The 25,544-nt window shown below is 42.6% G+C and overlaps 1 protein-coding gene across 1 annotated transcript in view; it reads right to left on the bottom strand.

Moving 5' to 3' along the window:
* Window positions 1-25,544, bottom strand: part of CDH23 (cadherin related 23) — a 398,874-nt gene that overhangs the window by 345,856 nt on the left and 27,474 nt on the right. The window contains exon 3 of the mRNA XM_083614292.1: window positions 12,946-13,023. Within this exon, the coding sequence (XP_083470418.1) occupies window positions 12,946-13,023 (78 nt within the window). The remainder of the gene's footprint in view (window positions 1-12,945; window positions 13,024-25,544) is intronic.

Below are 25,544 nucleotides of genomic sequence, written 5' to 3'. Positions count from 1 at the left end.
ATTCTTGGATGAAATTTAAAAAACAAGCAAACAAGCAGGAAAAAGAGGCTAGAGGTTGGCAAAAATTGATGAAGGGGAAGCCATGCCTTCCTTTATTTATTTATTTATTTATTTAGCTCCTCCAGCAAGTCAATTCTTCCCCTGTTGAATATTATGGAGGCATATTTGTTCTGTTATATTCAATAACAGGTGCTTAAAACACACACACACACACACCCCATAGCTGTCAACGCTTCTCTTTTTTTAAGGGAAATCCCCTTATTCCGAATAAGATTCCTCACAAGAAAAGGGAAAAGTTGACAGCTATGACACACACACACCCCTCCCTATTATTTTTCAGTTCAAAATTTAATTTGAAATGGAAACAGGGGAGAGAAATGTGGAATTTAGAAGCTTATCTCTTTTTTGAGGTGGGCTTTTATCTCTCTCTCTCTCTCTCTCTCTCTCTCTCTCACACACACACACACACACACACACACACACAAAGTTCTTTTCTGAGTCTGGCTCAAGAGAACTTCATCAGTTTCTGTAATGTATAAATTTCCCCTTTCTTCCATCAGCTGTAAAACAAGCAGTGTGTGAATTATGAAGTGGGAGAGTGGTCTGCTTTTTCAGACCTGAATATTTTAAAAGGTGAAGCAGCAACTCCTCCTGTTGTACCAAGGAGGGAGGGATGCGGAAAAACCGAACCCCTGTAAGTTGTTGTTCTTGAGGATATTACTACAAAGTCTATGATATCCTGGCTTCCCTGGCTTCTTTCCAAACAAGATTTCGATTCGACGGGGTGTGTAAATATCAGAGCTTTTTAGAAAACAGCAACACTATTACAGTATTCAATTATTTTGCACATCCTCTTAAAACACACACACACACTCATGCACAATTATGGCCTGATGTGTTTGGGAATACACGTAGGGAATTTTCCTTCATGTCAGCACAGAACATTAATTTATGACTATTTTTCAAACTCTGCTGAAGTAAGAGGGTAATAGCTTTCGGTTGATTTGCTTTCTATAACCTGTCACTCATGGGTGTGTACCTGACAAGACTGCAGACAATATTCCAATCATAAGGCCAATTTATCCAGGACAGTGAAGAATATCAGCCAGAGATAAAAGGACTTCCCTCCCCCATCTTTTCAGGGCCTGGCAGAACGTTAAGACAACATCTGTTTTTTTGTTTTTTAAAACCCCTCATAGCCAGATGTTCTTTACCCATGGTGGTGGTGGGGGGGAGCTATTGCATTGTTGGCTCCTGCCTCAGTTCTTCAGTAGAACAAGAGGTGTTATGATCATCAACACCTAAATATATCCAGGTTGTTCAATCACATCTGCAATTTAAAATCCTGACAGTTACATATGAGACTACAGGTCTTTTTTCCTACTATGCTTAGATGAGCTTCTCCCTTTCTGAAAAGTTTGTAGCACATTATATGATAGTCATCAGTGACATAACTTGTCACACAGGAAGGCTAAGATTTTTCCCGTTGCCCAAATTTAAACCTTAAAGGTAAAGGTAAAGGGCCCCTGCCTGTTAAGTCCAATCGCCAACGACTCTGGGGTTGCGGAGCTCATCTCGCTTTACTGGCTGAGGAAGCCGGTGTTTGTCCACTTCCACAAACAGTTTTTCCAGGTCATGTGGCCAGCATGACTAAGCCACTTCTGGCAAAACCAGAGCAGTGCACGGAAACGCTGTTTACCTTCCCACCAGAGTGGTACCTATTTATCTACTTGCACTTTGACGTGCTTTTGAACTGCTAGGTTGGCAGGAGCTGGGACCGAGCAACAGGAGCTCACCCCATTGTGGGGATTCGAACTGCCGACCTTCCAATCAGCAAGCCCTAGGCTCAGTAGTTTAGACCACAGCACCACCTGCATACCCATTTAGACTTTAGGACTACAGAAATATGTATTCCATTCTAAGTGATGGAAAAAGTTAAAAAGTAAACTACAAAAGTCAGCCTTAGTAGGTGCCAGCAGTGGTTTGGAATTCTGCCGTTTTTTATTCCTTTGTGTAAGCTCTTCCAGCTAATTATTCAGAGTCAATTCATCCCTACTTTTGCACACCAAGAATGATTTTCTCCTAATAGTGCAAACCATGTGTTACCTATCTACTCTCTTTTCACATTTTTCTCTGCAGCTCTTAAAGAAACATCTGAATAGAACTGACTGCAAAATGCAAGAGGAATATGACACCACTTTGCATATACTTACAAGTATCCTTAGTTCTGTCCAGCACTGCTAAATAATATTCTGTTTTATGCTTCGTGACAATATGTCATTTCCTTGAGCAGTTTTATTGAGCCAAAATAAATTCCTCCATCCCTGGTTCCTAAAGAGTCATCTGTTTGCTCTACACACGAAGTCAGACTGGCCTTTTGCCTGCTGCTTGGCTTTCTCCAAAATCTACTGTTCAGGGCCCACCATCTGGAAGCAAATCCTGCAGTGCCCATGTTTGACAGAAACTCATTTAAGCTTAAGCTCACACTTAACATAGAAAATCTATTCAAGGTGGCTGCCTATGTTCTCTCTGGCAGTTAACCCAAAGTTAACCATCTTTATTCTGCCATTGTTCTCAGTGAAAGACCACTTAATGTGGCATGAGGGGGGGCAGAAACACACATTTATTAGTCGGAAAGTTCTTCCTGAGGTTTAGTTGGAAGTGTGAGTGAGCAAATCATTAAAACAAATCTGATAATTTCTAGCCAGTATATATTTTAACAGCTAGCAAAGAAGTTCGTTATTCCTCCTACACACACTTAAAACTGTCATTTTAATTGTGATCAGTGGGTACTACATAAAGGCCTGAGCATAAGGGGGGGCTGTGTTTCCCCTTCTCTTCTGCAAAGGGAAATGGTGATTGCTTATGGCTCACACATGGTGATTTTTCACTGTGCACGCCAAGTAGTCTCCTTCTCGTGAAAAAGCATCTGCTAGCACCTAAGTTCTACATATGCATACAAAACAGTGGATCACTGCCAATGCATAATATCTTTGCTATACATCTCATCACAAATGCCTCCCTAGGGATGCTTGACTGCCCCAACCATAGCAGGAGAAAACTTTCCTGATTGGAAAATTGCCTCTGCCTAGTGGGATGCTCCAACCAAGTGTCTTTTGGGTGTTAAAGTAAGTATGGGCACTTGCCATATGCATTCAATAAATATCTCTTTATCATATTCCCACACTTGCACTCCATTCATTATATTAGCTAACAAAATATTGACTTAGTTAGCAATAAACACAAGATGTTATATGGTTCTTTTAAACTGCCTTGTGGTGGGAACTTCCCCAAAGGTAGTATATAAATGCCGTAATATATTTATAAAAATAATAATCTAACAAGCCACAATCCCACCATAGTCACGTTAAAATTATGTTCACAACCCCCTGCAAGCTTCAAATGTAAGATTTCTCATGCAATGAAGAGGGAAGGGAACTCCCTAATCTAAGCCGTAAATAAAGGCAAGCTACAAACTGAAAGCAGAACATATCACCGAACTGCAGAAAATGAGCTTGTAATAAAACCCCAAACATATGTTTATCTGTAAGCACAGTTTCAAGTCACAAAAGAAAGTTATTAAAACATATGCTTAAGCGCACTACTGAAATGGAGCTTTAAAACAGCATAATTGCTGCCAGTAATTTAATTCTTCAAACTCCCGACCTCATTCTGAAGAAATATAAACAAACTGCACAGGTGCTTAATGTAACAGTTCAAGCAGTGAAAATTAGTATTCAGTATAGTTTACACTGAAATTGCTAATCTGAACAAAGGTTTGAGCCAATTCTCTTTCACACAGCAGAAAAGAGAGCAGAGTTTCACATCTGCAGTGAATTTCTCACATACAGCAACACACTGTGATCTTCATATGATAACATAAAGACATGTTGCTATAAACAGGGAGAGCCTTTGTCCCAGTACAAGCCATGATGCCTCCACTATTCATACAAGGTGTTGTATAGCAGAAACTCTGTATGGGATTTCATGCAGCTATGCAACGGAACTGACACTCCTCAAGGGAGATGCATTATATAAGACTTTTTCCATGCTAGAGAGAGCAAGTTACAGTAGCTCAACCCCACTTCCCTGCCTCTGAAGATTTCAGTAGAACTTACTACCTGGTAGAAGTTGGCCAAAGGAGAGATCAAGGGCATGAAAAGCCCTAGCACTGTATGGGTAGAATGCAATTTCTGTTCCTTTATTAGACATTTTGTGTTTGTTTCTTTGTTTGTTTTTATTGCAACAATATTTTGTATGCTGCTTTGCAAGTCTCTTAGGGCTATAGAGCATGGGTCAGCAAACTAAGGCCCATGGGCCGGATCAGACCCAATTGCCTTCTGGATCCGGCCTGTGGACAGTCCAGGAATTGCCACGTGGATTGCCAGCCTGCGTGTTCTTTCCCTCTCCCTCACACAGCAGTGGCGGCGGCTCCTCCCTCCCTCCTCCTGGCTTCTCCCTGCCCTGCCTAGAGGAGGAAGGGGGCTGAGCTTTGTTGGTGCCAGCCCCTCTCCGGAGCCCTTTTGCGCACCGCTCATTGTCTCTCCGCTGCCGCCAGCAAGACACAGGAGCCGCGGTTGGCTGAGTGCCCCTCTCAAGCGACTGCCATTTAAAGCAGCCCCTCTCCGGAACACTTTTGCATGCCGCTCATTGTCCCTCCACCGCCGCCGCCAGCCCCTGCTGCTCGCAAGACACAGGTAAGCAGCCACTGGGGCTCGTGGTGCTCTTGCATCATTATTTTCTTTTCAAAATATAGTCCGCCCCCCCCCCCCAAAGTCTAAGGGACAGTGGACCGGCCCCCTGCTGAAAAAGTTTGCTGACCCCTGCTATAGAGCATGAAGGGATAGCCAGCCAAGTGCTTCTGCTAGTGCAGGGACTATTAGCTGCACGAAGGAACTTCCCCTCCCTCTCCACTTTCTGTGCATCCCTTAAATCTGTTCCAGGTGGTTGTTTTATCCCTTCCCAATCCTTCATAACAGTTATAGAGAGGGCACAGGGGCACACAGGAAGAGGCTAGCGAATGTGCTAGCGAACATTGGATACCACACTGGTATTCGAAATAAACAAACTGCAACAATAAGAGGCACATATTTTATTAACTACTTATCATGTAATTCACTCTTTTTTGTTTTGTTTTGTTTTCCCCCAAGGCGTTCTTTTCATGGTAACAAATAAGGCCATACAGATTCTGACCCTGAGGAAGAGGCATCAGCTTGAAAACACAAAGGCGACCCAATTTCCTAATAAATAGTTAACAACAGCTATGGCTCATATATTTCTGTGTTTTCCTGCGGAATCAGACCTTCTGATTTGCGCCCCCATTGCCATGCTTTGGCCACACACAAGGCTGTCATGTGAATGCAAAAGGAGCTGCTGTATAGCAGACCACTCATATACTGGATATCATAGCATTCTGGCATACAGCCTGTTCAAAGGGTTGTCATTCATTACTACCAACCAAATGCCTTGAGGCTGAAATAAGCGAGGAAAGGTGTGGCATAGCAATTCCACCTGGGGGGAAACTTAAGAAAAGTAGCCTAAGGCATGTTTTCATCATCATTTATTACAGAATGATGATGATGATGATGATAAAAATATAGCAGTGATTTTTCTCCAACATTGTCATTTCCTTGTAAATGAAATCTTGAAAATATACTCCCACGTGGACACACATACATTTGATCACAGTGTAAAATGGTGAGCCTATGTGTTTGTGTGTGTAGTTCCTCTTCTAGGCCAGTATCAGCTCTTGGCATTCTTGAGTAGTAGCCAGGGGCCCAGACTCTCAGCAAAGATCACTGTTGATGCCTGTTGTCAGCCTCCCACAATATATATATTTCTGTCCTAGTATTATAAGCAGATGACCAGACCTGGCCGCCATTTTAATTTCCCACAGTGCCTGGAGCAACATTAGGGGAAACAAACATGGTGGCTAAATCCAGCCAACTGGTACTGCTTGGCACGCTGCTGCCTCCTTTCAAATAAGCCCACCAAAGGAGGAAGGGGTATACCAGAGAAAATTTTGTCCAGGGCCCCCTCAAACACACAGTCCGCCATTTTCTTTGTGACATCCAGTTGCACAGAAGTTGAGTTAGATTGAAGAAAACTTCACCATGATCCACTGGATCATAAGTTAATCGAACTTTTCAAAGGCAATAAAGAATTCCACGAAAAGTAGAAACATAATCTCACTCTATCATAAAATGAAGCTTGTTCTCAGAAATTAATTTTCTCCCAACACCTTTTAAGCACTCTCTCACTGAGAGTGCTTCATTGATACTTGCACAGAAATTTCAAGCTGTGTACACACTTCTGTTTAGTCTCCATCCAGCGTGCTGCCACTATCTGGGAAGCGATATACACACAACACTAGCCACAATCCATATCTATGCAGTATCTGCCCTGTTATTTCTTATGAAATACTGAGTTTTGGCGTGCTTTTCCCCAAACCATAAGGCATGAATATGGATGAAGGTAATGCATGGAGATATCTGAGAAACTGGCACAATGCTAAATAAATTATTTCCTTGATGACATCAACATTGCATGCAGAGACCGGTAGGACTCTTGTGCTTTAAAACAACAATAACAAATATCTTAAGGGGGGTGGGGAGTCACTTCAGTACGACACTTCAGAAATGGCTCTAACCCTTTCTGGCAAGTCTACATTACACAGAACAAAATCCACAGAACACAATCCAGAATGCACAGTTGAGCATCCCTTGTTCAATCTGCTGAAATCAATGGCCTTTAAATGCATTTAACTGTGTATCAAACTGTGTCCAATGTAAACAAATGTAGTTCAGTAGTGAGCCAACTGTTGACTTTGCTATAGCTTTCCAGTCTTCCGCTGGGCTTCATTTAATTTGCACATGGTTGATGCCCAATTAGTACCTCATTATCAAGTTGCCTGCAGTATTTCTTTAGCCTTACACACTTCTAGCTTTAAATATCTTCTGTGCACATGCAGACATTAGGTTTCATTAGTACGTAGCAGGGGAAGATGCATGGAGATTTGCAATCTGTACAGGGTTTTGTGAAAACCTTACATAGCTTATGGAGTCTTCAGACTTTGTATGCAAGATAAGATGCCAATGTTTTTTAGGTAGCTCTGTCAATGTGCATGATGCTTTTCAGATTAAAAGCCCCTGCCTTGAGGAGCTTACAATCTCTAAGTGAATGCAGGGGGGCGAAGTACAGCGAGGGGGGTGGAGGCTGGATGACATTGTAGCATCAAACTCACTATGAGCATCCTTGTTGTTAAACAACAGGACTGGTGTTGATATCAGATCTATGTACATCTTCCCTATCTTTGCAGCCCTCTTATGCATAACTAAACCTGAGATCCGGTCTTGAAGGGACATGCTTCAGTGATCAACAATAATTACATACACTGCGGGACAGCCATAACCTTCTCCAAGGCTGTCTGTCTAAATGAGTAGCTCTTAATTTGTGTGCCTCTCTGCAGGTTGATTCTCCCTCAGCTTCCTCCCTTTTAGCTAGTTTGTCGTAAGAGGCAAAAGCTAAGCTCATTATCACCTCAGTTCTCCCCACCCACTATCAGTGGTTTTCCTCCCCCCCCACAAAAAATTCTACATATTTCTGGCAAGCCTCACCCCTTGCAATGTTTAAGAGGGCTTTAAAGGCTTACCTGTTTTCTATGGGTACTCTACAAAATCCCTGGATTTTAATTATGTTTTTCAGTTCTGTTCATTAGACTCATTTATCTAATTTTTATCTTTCATTTTTTTAATAGGGTAATGTTTGTAAAAATAACTCAAGATACTCGCCATTTTTGTCACATTTGGAAGTTTCATATAGTAACTCTGTGCTGGGGCGACGGCGCGTGTGCCCGCAGAGATGGCTCTGAATGCCCCCTCTGGCACGCATGCCATAGGTTTGCCACCACTGTCCTGGGGAAAAGGGGGCTCTGTCCCACCAACCTCAGTCTGCCTGTCTTCTTACTTACATCTTGTCCTGGAAGTGACCCTGGCTGCCAGTCTCCTCCTTGCCCTTGAAGAACTCAGCAGGGAGGAGGATGGGGAACAAAACCAGAATTAGTTGGCCCCACGAGATTGTTCAGCACAGGAGAGGGCAGAAGGTCAAGGGCAGCAGGAGAAACTAGGAAAAGAAAAGGAGTGGTCTCTAGACTCTAGAGGAAGTGGGGTTGGACAACGATGGGAGAAAGGCTAGCCGAGATTCACAAGCTGAGGAACTGCAGGGGAGGAGGCAACACTTAACTTTCCCTTAATCAATTTTAAACCATCAGCCAAATTTTGGCTGCAGGTCTTGAACAAGTGTGCATGAATATTTTACTTTTATACACAAACACAGAGAGTTTCCTCTTCACACTGCAGTAGGCTGTGTGTGTGTGTCAGTCATTACTTCTGGGTGAAATAACTGACGAGGGGGTCAGTCCACCTGAAAATTGCTCTCCAAAGATCTAAATGAAACAGATGGGCATTGATAGTGTTTTCAAGGAAATTAATCAGCCTGGACTAGCAGCGATGCCAGAAGCTCCATAGGCCCAATCTAGCCTAATGAATTCCGAGCTCTCTGTCTTAATAGCTCCTGACAAGACTAATTTACTCATGTAAGTGATTAGAGAGGGAATTATCTATTTAATTGTTGCTTAACACTCCTTTAGGCATCACGTGAGGGAAAGGGGAGGCAGTTAAAGTCAAGCCAGGTAGAGAGAGGGAGGAGGGATTTTGAGCAGGGACCAGGGAGGGAAAAATGGTTTTATTAATGCAAGTGAGTTGTAGAAGACAGCAGCAGGCTAAATGGGGGAGCGAATGAAGTCACTAGTGGGGTTCGTTTTCTAGCAAACATTAATAAAAGCAAAATTGTTCAAGGGCAATTGAAAATTTCCCCAAAGCTTCCCCACCCCCCAGCTTGCTGCTCTTTGCAGGCCTAATTGGCTTCCAAGTCATTTTGGGTTTGAAAACTTCCCCTTGTCCCTAGTAAACGTGACATCATCTCACAACCAATTTTAATAATAAGAACACCATTAAGAGCATATGAAGCAAATTCAGAGTGAGGGCAGAGTTTCTTGACAGGCATAGCCCTTACTCTGATCTAGCTTCAGGTTCCCCGTCGTCGTCCCCCCAAAAAAATCCTTATATAGTCTCACATAGCTAATGAGATTTAGCTATGATGCTTAATGGAATGAAGAGAGTTCCCGTCCCCTCACACCAAATAAAAATTATGCCTAAGTTGTAGCTGATTGGGACTGCAAAGAGATACACAATAAAGTATCACTGCCACCATCTTTATCCAGTAGCCCAGCAAAGATTTTAAGTATACAATATCAAGGGAAGGCAATTTGTGGAGCACTAAGTTCTACACTAGGACTATATACTGTACAATGATTCACAAGGGCCATAAGCAGCTTCCGTATTTAGTTGAATGCAATCAGCCTCATTTATAAAACTCTTAGCTGAGAACAACAGGCTCCAAACTACAATCAGGGACATCTTGTGCTTGTGCTTGTTGTTTTTACTCTAAAGCTAGTTGCCCTCATGTGCGAAAACCTGCCAGCTCTGAAAGCTCTGTGTGTGTGTGTGTGCGCGTGTTTGGATGTTCTCCCTGTTGCATAGAAGTACTTATCCACAAGCAGATCCTCTGAAGCTTGGAGAATGGTTAAAATGTAATAATCAAATCATGTAACTGGGGCCTGAGTGCACAGGATTTCCTTTGGAATTGCTGGTTCCCTGTCTTGTGCCCTCCTGTTAATTTCAAGTAGCGCCTCTTTCTCTACGTATATTTACAAAATCTCCAACCTCTAGATTGCGCCAAATATTTCTGGTATTATTAGTGTAGATGGGAAATCAAATTAAACCAAAGCACACCCTGTGAACTTGCAGGGCAGATGGCTGTGGCAATTGGTGGTTAGACCCCTCAGTTAAGGAGAAGAGAGCTTAACTAGGAGGCTGGGGGTTCAGACAACACCCTAAGCCAAACCCTGGGGCTTAGCTGCCACCCTGGGAGCCCATGTTCATGCTAAACTATGCAAACGTGGCCATAAAGTACAATACCTTATTCCTCCCCACTAAAGGATGTCTTAAGCACCCCATGTTTTTTGTTATCTTGTTTTTAATTCAGAATCAAATTTACCTTTCACTAAGAATACATGGATTAATGGTGTTGTGTTGCAAGCGTGAACTGCAAATGGGGGTGGGGGTGGGGGAGCACATGCAAGAAAATAGAGGGCTCTGCTATTCAGGCCCTGATGAAATCACAGCTATTAGCTTGAACAGGGAGAGCAGCCCATCATGCTCAGACTGTGCTTGTGCACACACAGGGCTTACAATCAATTCGAACAGCATTACTAGCCATCCACAGGCCCTGATTGAAGAGCACAAGTTTAATGGACTGAGAGCTTGGAAAGAGGCCAAGAAAAGGCCCAATCGATTTTTACATTTACTAAAACTGATCACTGACAAAATAAATAAATAAAGGCTAAATCTGTCAATCAAATGCCAAAATATTTTGCCAAGGGCACAATTAAAACCACACACACACACAACCATTCCCTGTTCTCAGTCGGCTCACAAGGCATCTATCTGGATGTGGAAGACGCGTACACATATGCCATATTTTCAAGTGGCATGAAATAAATGTTCAATTAAATGCTTTTCTTTCATGTTTTAAAATGTTACTATAGCTTCACAGTGGGACGCGGGTGGCGCTGTGGGTAAAACCTCAGTACCTAGGACTTGCTGATCGCAAGGTCGGCGGTTCGAATCCCCGTGACGGGGTGAGCTCCCGTCATTTGGTCCCAGCTCCTGCCCACCTAGCAGTTCGAAAGCACCCCTAAGCGCAAGTAGATAAATAGGTACCGCTTTATAGCGGGAAGGTAAACGGCGTTTCCGTGTGCGGCGCTGGTGCTGGCGCGCCAGATGCCGCTTAGTCACACTGGCCACGTGACCCGGAAGTGTCTCCGGACAGCGCCGGCTCCCGGCCTCTTGAGCGAGATGAGCGCGCAACCCTAGAGTCGGACACGACTGGCCCGTATGGGCAGGGGTACCTTTACCTTTACCTTTATAGCTTCACAGCAAGATCCTTCATTTCCACCCCTGGAATTTCCTACCCGTTAAAAGGATTTTGGGGCATGACAACATTGTTTTTGCGAATTTCATAAAACCTATCTTTACACTCAGGATAATTTTGGGGAACTGATAACTGCACAGTGAGTAGAATTTAGCTGAGTATTTGGACAACCCTGGTTTTTGTTTTCAAACTCCGAGTACTTCAGGATGCAATCCCACTACCCAGTTTCCCTAAGGTAAGCACCAAGACCAACTTTTGGATAGATATGTAAAGGTGTTGGTGAGGGTCATTTGACAACAACAAGAAATTGAGCCTTTAGGGTCATCTTCCCAGTCTGGTGGAACACCCTGCCAAAAGATTCAGCGGACCAACTTCTTCTGTGCCAACATTTAAACACTCGCTAAAAGCTTTTCTATTCCACCAGTACTATGCAGGCAATTAAGAGTACACTCCCAACGATGGTCTGTTGATGTTTGTTATTAATTTGCTTTTAACTTGTTTTATTTTTAACTTTTTATTATGTTCTTGTTCGTTTTATGTTTCTTTATTGGTGTAAACCACTGTGATATATTTTTATGATACAGCAGTATATAAATATTTTTTAAAATAAATAAATAAAACTGTGTAAGCTACTTAGTTGCCAGTTCTGACCACATGAAGCAGAAGATTCGAGAGCAGGGTGGCCATTTACACATCATACAATCATAATATTATAAAGTTGGAAGGGACCCTGACAGTCATCTGGTCCAATTTCCCAGCAATGCAGGTATCTTTCGCTCAATGTGGGGCTTGAACCCTCGGCCCTAAGATTAAGAGTCTCATGCTCTGCTGACTGAGCTATCCCAGCTCATACATTTTATTTTAAAGAAACTTATTGGACTGAACCAAGAAACATAGTAGTAAGGTACAGTCAGAATAATTAATTTCAACTCTGGTGTTCTCTACCGCCAGATACAACAATATATTGCATTGCAGACGGAATAGATAAGAAGAGAAAATGCTTCACCATACACAAAAATAAATTTTAAAAAGTGAATGGCGGAGGGCATATAAAACTGCAACAACAAAACAGTTAGCAAAATATGGAAGTCTAGGATCATGGAACAGAACTACCGTCTTTCCCCGAAAGTAAGACATCCCCCGAAAATAAGACCTACTTCCAGTTTTGCCTCTCGCTGTAATATAAGGCATCCCCTGAAAATAAGACCTCCCCAATAATAAGGCCTCCCCCGAACATAAGGCCTCCCTGGAATATAAGGCCCCCAAAGCTACTGTAAGGTGTCTGACTCCTCTGGACCGTAGCACCGGGTGACGCCACGCAGCTCACTGATTGGCTGCAGCGCAGCTGGAGCTGTTCAGGCAGTGTGAGGTCTCTTTAAATCAGAGAGCCGCCTCCTGCTCGCTCTGCCCTGACGGAGTCTGGCTTACTCACAATTAGGCAATAAATGTGTACCATATTCTTCTTCATGGAGAAATAAGACATCCCCTGAAAATAAGATCTAGCGCATCTTTGGGAGCAAAAATTAATATAAGACACTATCTTATTTTGGGGGAAACAGGGTAAGTAAATCCACGCTAGCATTTGGGATTCTTCTTCAGAGATTGTCATAGGCCTGTTCACAGTGCATCCAGTTTAATTTCCCTTTAATCAGACTGAAACCAACAGCCTCATCAACAGAATCTTTATCAGCCTTCTGAAAGCAACCAAAGACAGTGCACATTTTAACGCTCTAGAGGGGGAATCTATTTGCCTTTTATAGGCAGCTCCTTTAAAATCAACATGCTGAGTCACCGTTCTTGACTTTCTTCACCCCCCACCCCGCCCCCGCCTAATAGAATTTGATGTGAAACATGCCATTTAACTCATTAGACATAAAAGCTCAATGCACTTACCCACTGGCGTATCTTCATTGATCAACAGGTATGTGTCGAAGAAATAATTTACGAAGTACGGCAAGCGATTGCTTAGGCCTGGAAAAATAGGGACAGATAAAAAGGGGTTGTTTATATCTGTGAGGTCATGTTTTAACTGATGCAACAGACAAAGCAGTGAACAAGAAGGCTGGATTGCAATGGATAAAAAGGGTGCTTTTTGCACGACCCAAAGTAAATAGCTAGTGCCAGCTGAGCTACTGAAAAGCACTTATTCCTCCTTTTAAGTCAGACACAGCAAATTGGTCCAGTGCTAAAATGAAAGTAGAAAGAATCGTGGATCCCAGTGGGTGGAAGCAGAGAGGCACCAACAAAGATGAAATGATGTACAGTGGTACCTCGGGTTACAGACGTTTCAGGTTACAGACGCTTCAGGTTACAGACTCCGCTAACCCAGAAATAGTACCTCAGCTTAAGAATTTTGCTTCAGGATGAGAACAGAAATTGCACGGCAGCGGGAGGCCCCATCAGCTAAAGTGGTACCTCAGGTTAAGAACAGTTTCAGGTTAAGAATGGACCTCCAGAACGAATGAAGTTCTTAACCCGAGGTACCACTGTATTGTGTAGCATTCCTGTCCAGGATGCATGACTGTGTAGCGCCTTTCCAAGGAAGCTGGCTTTTTAAAATTAAGAAATGTGCATGTGTTTCTCATTTGTTGCACACACAGTTGACGCATCTGTTGCAGGCATAGTGCATTCTGCAAACTCATGTTGTGTCCACACTCCTGTCTATTGTGCACTTAGCCCTGGGTTTTTATTCTTTGTTCATACAACTTTATCCAAAAACCCTTATGTATCCTGTAGTTTGTCCTAAGATACAACTGTTTGAGGTGCTATTTCTCAATCCGACTTCACAAATGACTGGAATTAGGAGCTGTTCCTAATTTGTGCAGGTGGCAACATCATTTGCTGGGCTATCTTTAAGAACAGGAAAGGTTGTTTTCTGAAAGAAGTCTTTGTAATTACTGAACTGATTCCAAATCAAACTCCGGAGGAATTAACCCACTCCACTGCTATTTAGGGCATGACTAGAAACAATAAACAAAACTTTGTATATGCATACATAAACACACACACCTCTCTGTATGGCCCTTTGTCCTATGTAAGTTTCATTTTGTGTTTTAAATGGAGTTATTAAAATGCAGCTGATGTGCATGCCCCTCGCTATATGACTTCTGCACATGATTGCACACCTTAATTTAAAGGATGGGCTAAGATTGGCTCTATCCCTGCAGCTAGGCTATCATCAATGCACCCATCATATAGGAGGCTCCCAGAAAGGACCTCAAGCCCAGCTCTTCCACAAGCCACTTTGTGTTTGCTGCTGTGAATGTAGTAAGAACCAGATACCTAGATCTTCCCGAAGACAAATGGCTGTTTCTTTTATAATTATTATTTTCCTTCTGTTGCACGGGGGTGGCAAGACCATGCAAAGGGAACAGGAGATGGCAATTACTGTTTTAGCACATGATTAATACCTCACATTGTTCCCATGGCTGTCAGCCTTTTGCCTCGTCAGCCTTAATTGCACCAGAGCATCCTTTCCTTTCACCTTAAATAATGAGGCTCACTTATTTCAGCTGCCCGCTTATTTTCGCTCAAGTAAGTAAAAGCACACACGCTTGCAAGACCCTTGCACCCGGAAGCATTTAGAATCATAGAACCTTAGGGCTGGAAGGGACCCCAAGGGCCATCTAGTCCAGCCCCTTGAAATGCAGGAATCACTGCTAAATAATCCCTGACAGGTGGCCATCCAATCTCTGCTTAAAAACCTCCAAGGAAGGAGAGTCCACCACCTCTCGTGGGAGTCTGTTCCACTGCCGAACAGCTCTTACTGTCAGAAAGGTTTTTAAAAAATAAAAAATGTTTAGTACAAATCTCCATTGTTGCTGTTGTCGCTACTGGCATTTTAGTATAATTGTGGGGATTCGGAGCAGGTAGCTGTTCCCTATCGCAGTCACACCAGTAACAATCTTAGGGTCCCTTCAGGCTGGTGTTTTTCTGCTTATGGACTCTGCATCATTTCTATTTATTTATGTATTTCAACAATCTGTAGTTATACCACTTAACCACTCCAAACGGTGACGGAAGTCCAGCCGTCATTAAATGGTGCACAGCATAGAAAAAAGACACAGAGAGCCAGCAATATTTTCAGGACGGGATGAGCAGCTCCTTCGACCACTCTCCTCCGATTTTATTCTCCTTTGTTCCCCTCTGCCTCATGGCCGTTTGCCCATGTCTCACGTTACCTCATCCGGTCATGGCTTTTACTACACCCATCACCTTATAAGGTAATCACTGCCCAGAGGAAACACAACTCCATATAAGGTCAATACATTCTATACATTGTAAGGCAGAGAATGCTGGTCAGCCGAGGTCAGGGGTCACCCTGCAGTATTACAAGCCTCTGCCATGGCTTTATGACTCCCACAAAACGGTATACAGGAGACCCTCATACAATACGACTAAACATGAGTTAAAACAAGTCATGGATGCAATAATAATGCATCAGAGATGGATTTACACAGGACCATAGACACATTTATTCCACTTTCTTAGTTGTTCTGCAATACGTCCCCAAAGCAACCAAATTATTGCCATCTGGAGGGAGCGTTTTTGAACCATGGCATAAACAAAAGCAGAGCATTTGTACTATTGACAAATTACAGGATTTTAGCAGGAAACTACTGAACATATATACCTGCTGCAAAATAAACAATTTAGCTGCCCAGAAACTTCTGCAGGTGCAAATGGTATTGAAAGCGTGATAGCATATAACTGCCCCAGTAACATCATGATCACATATAATGATGAACGCTCAATAAAAAAAAAATCTGAAGGGGCCCTTACAATGAAGCAAGTAACACTTTTTTACCACTTCAGAAACGGAGATCTGAGGCTCAGAGGTGTTACTTAGCCAAAGGCCACATTAATTGATGCATGATTGATCTGGGGAAATCAGAACCAAGACAACAAAGTAGAGTGGCCTGCACTGGTTCGGAAGCAGAGTGAAAAATGGAGAAATTGTGTTAGCAGAAGACAGATCTACCAAGTTTCTGAAAGGGTATAGATGCAAAGCGTAATACATTTGACAGATGGGCTTACTTTGGTTCCCAGCCAGCGTTAGAACAGCCAGCACTGTCTTTTATTAAGAGATCTACTTTCACTGCCAGACATTATTGAACAAGGGAAATAGGGGATTTAATTGGCCTGTCAGAAATATTTTGCATCTTGTCTCTGCAGGATCATGTTGCTGGCTCACCTACAAAACAGGTGTCCAGTTCTGAATGCACCAAAACACCTGAAAACTTACTGGACACTAGCACAATGAAGAGTAGTTTTGACAGTATAGTGTGAAATATACTCCTCAAACACTCATAATCAGTTTGGCAGATTTATACAAAGCTGTTCCCAATCAATGTTAGCTTAGACTTCTTGGGAAAACCAGTATTGCCATTCCAAGACAATAAAGAAGTTATAGCAAAACATAGTTCCTCTGTTTTGTTTAAAATATTTATAACAACCCATCCTTCACCTTAGTGATTTCAGGGAAGAGGACAGTAAAATTTTAACACACAGCAATTCCAAGACAATAAATGGAGAATACCTAAATCAGCATTTATCAACCTGGTGTCCTCCAGCTGTTTTGGGCTACAACTCCTATCAGTCCCAGCCAGCATGTGACCTGGAACAACATTAGATCTGGAGAAACTGTGGAAGATGCAAAATGGTGGTGGCAGTAGTGGCTAGGCTGCCAAGACAGCTGCTGCCAGTTGCAGTGGAGAAAAATAAAGGAAGTTGTACTATTGATACTAATGGGTAATGGTGGGCTCCACTCACCCAAGAAACCATTGGAGAATTTCTCCTACCCCCACATCCTTCCAATTTCCCTTCTCACAGAAGGAATTTATCCAAAAGGGTGGAGAATTTTGAGAGGCCATTTGCACACAGATCGAGTGTAACCTGCATGTCTGGATTCCCAGATATGTCCCAGGAGTGTCACATGGAAAGGTGTACTTGTCTTTTTTCTTGATTCTGGGTTCACTCACTTCTAGCAATGTGCCAAATCGCTGGACAATAAATAGGGGGATATATTTTGTAGGTGCAATGCAAAATGGCACCAACCAACCCTACTTTTCGCCTTTGAAAATTTACCTTTGACGAGTTGTAAAAGCATTAGGAGATGCATTTCCTTCTTTCAGCTGAAGGCCAGGTAACCTGACAGGGTGCGTGTCTGCAACAGAGAGATTCTCACTCTCTCTGTGTGCCATCCAGTGTATCTCTGTTCTCCCCCCCCTTCCTCCATTTCTACATTCGTTTCAGTTACCCCCACCCAATTTGTCTGAACTGATCACTTAGAGAGAGCCCCCGCCCTCAATCACTTTAGTCCAGGGCTTCTCCCAACTGCATAAAATTAGATCAGTTGTTATGTGAAATTACATCCTTTTTGTTTCTAATATGTAAACTGATGATGATGTCCTCTTTATCTTTTGCAAAATTAATTTCAGGAAGGGTGTCTGTGCTGGTCACCCAGATTCTAATCTCATTCCTATGTATACAACATCCCAATGGATGATTCTCTGAAGTGTTTTTTACATCAGCTTCATTCTAAAGCGTAAGGTAGCAGACAAAAGGCAGAGAGACAAGCTAACCACAAAGCATGTCAATAAACAAAGCCAATTGAAGCTCATCGGGAAAAAATATGTCCTGGAACTTGTGCTAACCCTCTAAAAAGAGATGCCTATGTACAACAGAGGAAATCAGGCAGATGGAGGCGTCTCTCAGGGGCAGTGTAGAATCACCACCGTTGTGTTCTTCTTAGCAATAAAATGTGTTTCTTTCCCACAGCCTGAATATTACTTTCAATATTCGGAATTCTCACTATCTTTTAAAAACAGAAAATCTGCATTTTAAAAAAGCATGTTTTTCAGATGTGATAGAAACAAGTGAAACTCAAGAGGGGGCTTGAACATCATCTCAGTTTAAGAACCGATAGCTCTAATTTGGAGAGTGGTGCTCCATATAATCTTCTTGGCAGCAACTCCAACACCTGACTATTTTGCCTTCGCAGCTGTTCCCTGCCTCTTCATTTGTTATCCTGTACACATGATAGCTTGGTATGGAAGCAATATTTTAAAAGGGGTGGGGGTGGGGAGGAGCTTGGCACCATGACATAAGATACCCCAAGACCTTCTGATGGTATACTGCTAGAGGGCAGTTTGCCAAAAACTTGCACCAGCTCAAACTCCCTAAAAACAAATCAAGTTTAAGATTGCCACCTAACATCTGCTATGCCTTCAGGTGCTGAGATTTTGAAATTAGCAAAGAACTGTTTTACAAAAGTTTTTTTTTTTTTTACTCTGCCCAAAGAGGCTTCACTATTTCTGCCTTGTTCTTAGGATGCTTGAGAATTTCGTTAGAATTTTGATCAGTTTGGGGTTTTGAGGTGACCAAGCATGGTGTATTCCCCCTCCCCTGTCATGTTTTCTCTAGCACTCTGTAACCTCCTGTTTGCCTGATCTGAAAAACCCCATGGGGAGAATTACCTCATGAGGTCTTCCCCTGGGCTTTAACTGAAGTGTGTGGGCATTCAGAAGGCTGCAGAGTACAAATGATTTGAGCACGAAAGAAAGGGCACCCGTAACCTGCCGCTATCGCCTCAAAAATAAGGTAATCACATACAAATAAAAAATAAAACCCTACAAACCCTACCAAGGATAAATTTCTTGATTCCCCCCCCCCTTCCCTGTGATAATGTTCAAATGCAATTTCTTTTCTCATTCATAAATGCATAATGTTTTGGGGAGGGGAACACAGGAGAAATTTTTGGCACAACACTTGTTGAAATAGCAGCAGCAGGAGGGGGAAAACCCGATAGAGCTAGTCAGAAAAGGTGCATCACCAGGCTCCTACCGAAGTTATGTGGTAAGAGATAGAGGGAGAACAAAGGACATATTATTATTATTATTATTATTATTATTATTATTATTATTATTAGCAGCAGCAGCAGCAGCAGCAGCAGCAGCAGCAGCATTGGGAATGGAAAAAGATGGGGAGCAGGGGGTGAAAACAAATCCTGCCACTGGAGCGCCACCTTCCTTCAAGATATACTATGGGCTTAACAGGTGGTGAAAGGCAATTGATAAAAGTGGCTGTCAGTAAAATAGTATCTTTATGGCAATGATCAACAATATTCACAACTTAAAATGCATAAGTATTTGAGCTGTGAGAAAGTTTTCATCCTCTTCCATGTTACTCAAGAAGTGAATTGAATTCTGTGAAACTTTACCATTTGGATTTAAGGCTTGGGAATGGTCATTTTCCTTTTTTTATATAATTTTGTTTCTGAGTTTCAAAAGTTTACAAATTACTGCATACTCCGGACACGGAGATCAAGCACTGAGGGCCTTCTGGTGGTTCCCTCACTGAGAGAAGTGAAGTTATAGGAAGCAGGTAGAGGCGCCCACCCTTTGGAACACCCTCCCATAAGATGGCAAGGAGATAAGTAACTATACAACCTTTAGAAGACATCTGAAGGCAGCCCTGTTTAGGGAAGTTTTTAATGTCTGATGTTTTATCATGTTTTCAATATTCTGTTGGGAGCCACTCAGAGTGGTTGGGGAAGCCCAGTCAGATGGGCAGCATACAAATAATCAATTTTTATTTTTATTATTCCAAATAAACATTCATTTCACATTCGACTTCCCCTCCATCGCTCCATGGTTTTCCCCATAAGTTCTAAACGTGCTGCATTCTATACTTTATCTTTTCCACACCGTAATGGAAAACAGTGTGGAAAAGCATGGGAGTGGACATTTTCCATCCTTCTCCCCTCTCCGCTAAGCCTTCATATAAAACACCACTGGTTTATGAAAGTATTACTTAAAGAAATAAATCATTTTTTAAAAAAGAACAACATTTATTATATATTAATTTTCATTAATTTTTCAGCCAGCTTGGAGGTCAGTTATGAGGCAAAAAAGTGGGATATAATAATAGTAATACATAACAGGGGCTCATCCTAATAAGGTTCCCCCCACCCCGATTTTTTTCTAAAGGAGCAACATGGCCAAACTGATTTTGTGAACAAAAGTGTGGTTCATACAGATACCAGATGGGAAGTCTCTGCAGAACTCGCAGTGTTTGTCACAATGATTATGCTACAGAAGAGCCCTTCAGTTTCTTGAATAGCAGCATTTGGGGGTGGGGGTGGGTGATGATTGTACTTCTGCCTCCTGAGTGGACAGTACCTGTGTCCATCTTTCAACAAATTCACCTTCATTTTATTCACTCTGCTCTTCGTTCTCAGATTTCTATGGTGGCTCTTTTTTCCTAGAGAGCACACAGAGCTCATGGCAAAACGACCTGTCTGGAGACAGCCAGCAGCAGAGATATCTATTATTGATGCTCCTGCAAGGCTAGGAGTGTTGCCAAACACATGTGTTCATCACAGGTTGCATTCTTTACTGCAGAGTGGTATTCAGCCACCTAATGCTATAAACTTCTCCGGCACCTAGGGTTGCAATCCTACCAAAACTTTCTTGTTAATAAGGTTCACCAAGTACAGTGGGATTTCCTCCCAGTTAAACATACATAGTATGGGACTCCATAGTGCAGCACCGATTGCTGTGTGGGTTGAACTAACAGTACAGATGCAGATGTACCTTGGATGAACTGTAATGGTCACCTTAAATTTGCCCCTTTTGGTTTGTTTTAGTAACAGGTCTGGATTTTTTTCTTTCTCTTTTTTTGCTGATCTAAATTCAAACTGAATTATGCAGTTGCTTGAATCAGACAGTAGAGGGAAACAACACGATATGTTCAGTGGAACCTCGGAGCTGTAATTTCAGAAGAGGACTTGTTTAAGATAGTTGATTATTATTATTTTTTGCTTCCTTACTACACAACCCAGTGCTTCCCAGCATTGGAGGGTGGGGGTGGGGGTATGGGATCAGAGATCTGTGCAACATGAAAATTTGCTCGTTGAGAATGCCACACTTAACGGGGGGGATGCATTTAATTTTGGGACCTGTTTCATGTTCTTCTCTCATTCAGCATCTAGAATGACAGCAGCAGCACAACCAATGCTGCAAAAAGTTGTGGGTATTTGTAACTCACAGCTGGGAAAAACTCAATTCCTCCAGTTTTGGGTCCCCCCCCTCAACAGTCTGTTTGTACCCACCAAGCATGCTCAGTACTAATTCATCTGTTTTATATCTCTTCCCACCCACCCCTTAATTTTTTGCACTTCTGCAAACCCTCTGGTTCCTTTGATCCTTCCGGTACCATTTTGGCTACATAAGGATCTACTAAAAAGGATGGAAACTAGTCCTGACCTATTTTCTGAATGTTTATTATTTTTTACATCAACTACTCTTTTTTTAAAAAAAGCATAGGCCACATTTTATTCATTTATCCCCATTAGAAACATCATTAACATTTTCCTTTTATAAATGTTGGCACAAGCATATAGACAACTAGGAAGCGGATTAGCAATTAGTCCATTGCTGCATCTACAAATACTAGCCAATGCTCCCCACTTTGGTACACATTATGGTGTCATTCTGAAGGCGAGATGTACAATTGCCCAATTTCCAGGCTTTTAAAAATAATGATAATGTCTGGCTAGGCCTTTACCAAGTTTTAGTTTGCTCCCGAATGTGGAAACAACCACCACTTAAGGCTTGTTTTCAAAATGGGTGCCATTTTTTCCAGATGTTTTCAGAAAACGGGGTGTCTTGAACTATGAGTATATTAAACTTAAGTTAAGTCACAGGGATGAATCTCAGTTTTGATGCTCAGCCAGTTAGTAAGCTCCTGCGCTGGCTCCTGGCACTTCTGAATTATGCTGGCCTGCTCTCTTCTTGGATGATATTCATTTATCCCAGTTTTGAACTTTGAACTTTTGTTTTGTTTTGTTCCATCAGCTTTACTATCTCACTGCACCCCAAGGATAATGTCTTGTTGGGCCTCTAGCTGGTTCTATAATAAACTCGAGCTGCTGAACATAACCAGACATGGGCACAGAAATCTCAAGCCTAAACTCTTTCATAAAACAACACCAAATATAATTCTGCTGTCCTCAACATACTAGCTTTCCCCAGACAGGGAGCTGTTGAGTACATGCCATTATTAAATCTCTGCTTCCTGAAGTAACATGCTTATAGGAAAACTCCTATTAAAAGCACTTGGCAGCAGCTGTCATTCTCCAACTACTTCTCATGCATACCCAAAAAATGCACCTGTAGCAGTGACTATAGGTGTGTGTTTGCATATGTGTTCCACTGCATACCGCCCTCGACTCATCTAGTTCTGTGTCACCCCCTTGGCACAGTCCCTGCCTTGGCTCAGCTGAGCTCAAATGAGGGTTGAGTGTGAGCCAGTTCTCTAGGCTGAGATAGTGCAGGGCTTCACTTTGATTACTGCCCGTCCAACAACCACGGATCAAAGCCTAATGCAGGTGTGTTGCCTAGCAAATGTGCACATGTTGAACCCTAAGGCTGTATTTTGCGTGAACTTTTCCTAACCCCCTCCCTTTCAAGGCAGCAAAATGTTCCAAGAATACCATAGCTGAGTAAGCCTGAAAGGGCTTGGGTTTTTTTTTCTTCCCCTTGCGAAGCCAGCCGTCATGACTATCACCATAAATTGGTCTGCGTTCAAATATTCTCTTATATACACTGTATTGAAATCTAAGCACCTTAGCATTCAGGAGCTGGCAGAACAGTAACAATAATTCAAAGCATAATCTCATGGCTGTTTTTTTTTAAAGTAATGCCAGTTCACTTTTCCAGAGGGTTAGCCCATCACACAAAAGTGGTTTATTTCCTTCAGCTTGGAAGCAAATGATGTTAAGATGCAGATTAGAGAGATGGAAAGGCATGAGACCATGGGGGCAATATATTTACAACACCAAATAATAACACATTTCTGTGGCATGCTAAGTTTTGAAATCTTAGTTTAGAGCACCTGCCGATTACGATTACCAGATGCCCAAAGCACTATGAAACCTGCTGGGCAGCAGCTTTACTGAAAACCGCCAGCCATATCCAAAGCAGACTTTCGAATAACAAGGATTTTGTTGCAATACTTGATGTGCAGCCAGTTTTCCATGGGACAAATGACCTTCATTCTTGACTGCCACACTTTTCTCGAGTAGCACAAAAGCTGTGATATGTTAATGGCAGGGTCTTCTTAAGCAGCCACATTACAGCATTTGGTACAACCCAATTGCCAGGCTACCAAAAGCACACATGCTCCAGCTACGGGGTGTAGATTTCATTCCTATCTAGATCCCTTAGATTGGAAAGCCTGGAGGCAAGGGAAGGGCCCTAGCTCAGTGATACAGCACATGCAGAAGATTCCATGCTCAGTCCCTAAGCTGGGGGGAAACCTGTCTGAAGCCTTGGAAACCAACTTCTAGGCAATGTGCTTCATGGGCTGACTATATAAGGCAGCGAGTTGGGCTGGGTGATATATAGTTTTCAACATGATGTTATATCACCAGCTAGACACTGCAATGTACTGGTATATCACAATGTCTGAAACCAGGCATTCTAGAGGCATTGGCTGGCTTCATGGTTTTCCCCACATTGTAATTTTTGCATAGCACACACACACAGACTATGTTTCTCACCATGTGAGAAACTCAGATATATAAACAAGGTGCCAAATGGCTTCTTAAACCAGCGTTATAGTCGCCAAAACGAAATGCCTAGTTGCCATTAGGGGGGCCAGACGGCTCACAAGCCGTTTTTTCCAATACGATTTTTGGGTTCTTGAAATTTGTTCTGATTGTGCAGATAACATATCACAGATAGAATTGTACAGGATGTGTTGCTAGTGTGTGAAAACAGGCAAGATCCATGGATGCCCAGGCATGCATCTCCAGATGGTGGAGACATCAGACACTATCCTGGCATCTGGGCATCTTTACTTGGTTGCAAGTGACTGATATCTAAGGGCAAAATGCACCTGGCAAATTTTGAATGCTGTTCGCAATATATTGCCAGGTCAAAAATTATGAAACCAATATCGTGATATGGACTTCAAACTGGTTTTAGACGATATATGGATACATTGCCCAGCCCTACTCCTAAGCCACATTTCTGTTCTTTGTCTCAATGAGCCCTTTGACATCTGAAGACAGCAGAGGTTGAAAGTCTTCCTACAAGGAACATATTTTTAAAAGCTACCTACTGGGGTGCTGTAATTTGGGAGGTGGGCTCTCTCTCACACACATAAACATACACACCTGGGAGTTCACTAGTGCTAGGCTGTTAATGCCACCATGGAAGTCTCTTGCCAGGTGGTGTTTTAGGCAGCTGCTGCTGCTGATCTTTTCAACACATTGTCGCTAACTTTAATGACTTGTTTTCTCCCCCTGCTCAGCAAATTACTATTTCAGGGGGATCAACAGCAGAGCAATAGAAGGAGAAAAAATGAGAAGCAGCCTCCTTTATCTGGCTGCCAGAATGCCATGAATTTTTAAGCATCCCAGTTGAAGACAGACACTTTATAGCTGAGACAGGGGTGTTATTTATTACAGGGCATATATTAAGAACTATTTGGGCTGGTAACATGAAGTCTGTTTGAAGCACATGGGAAAGGGGTGCTGCTCTTTCCCATTTCTCCTCTCTCCTGATATGTTTCTCTGCTCTTATACAAGGCATTATCAGAGAAACTGTGACATTGGATAAATGGAGGCAACTTCCGATACTGCAAATGGAGTGTTCGGCTGCGCTCCTTAGTTCATAGCTTTCCCCAGCATCCCCAGCTCCCTTTGAAGCACCAAAAGTTGCCCTCGCCTTTATTCTGTGCTGCTAAGAAGCCAAAGCAGCTACAGATTCCTTCTCCAGTCAAGCACTAAGATAGTAAATAGTACAACTGGATAGGGTTCCCCCCAACTCATGATTTGCATAGATCAAAAGGCATATACCTGGCTATGGCCAAGCTACTCCTGTGAAGATGAAAAAGAAGAGGAGGAGGAAGAAGAAGGGACCCTAAAGCCTAGCATAAGATATATGCCACTTCACTGGAGACTCTTGAGGTACTGAACTGAATGAGTGTGCATGCACAGCTTGGAAGAAAAGAAAAGATCTGCCTTGCTGCAGTTTATAGTGGGAAGGAAAATACAATAAGCTACACCAAACTGAAAACAATCATTCATTCCTCCACGCCTCTCTCTCCCCCTCCCTCCCCCCCCCCACAGCTAGTGGTCTGTAGCCCTGCATTTCCAATATAGCAAGAGTGCTATCATTGGAGTCCTGTCATGATGTGTACCCAAACAAGTTACAGTGGTACCTCGGGTTAAGAACTTCATTCGTTCTGGAGGTCCGTTCTTAACCTGAAACTGTTCTTAACCTGAAGCACCACTTTAGCTAATGGGGCCTCCCGCTGCTGCCACATCTCTGCTGCGTGATTTCTGTTCTCATCCTGAAGCAAAGTTCTTAACCCGAGGTACTATTTCTGGGTTAGCGGAGTCTGTAACCTGAAGCATCTGTAACCTGAAGAGTCTGTAACCCGAGGTACCACTGTACTCGTTCTGAGTTTCAGAAGAGCAT

Source organism: Podarcis filfolensis (genome assembly GCF_964270895.1).
Source record: "Podarcis filfolensis genome assembly, chromosome: 5".
Taxonomy (NCBI): Eukaryota; Metazoa; Chordata; class Lepidosauria; order Squamata; family Lacertidae; genus Podarcis; species Podarcis filfolensis.
Note: the sequence above shows the minus strand (reverse complement) of the source record. Positions and strands in the feature narration are given on the sequence as shown.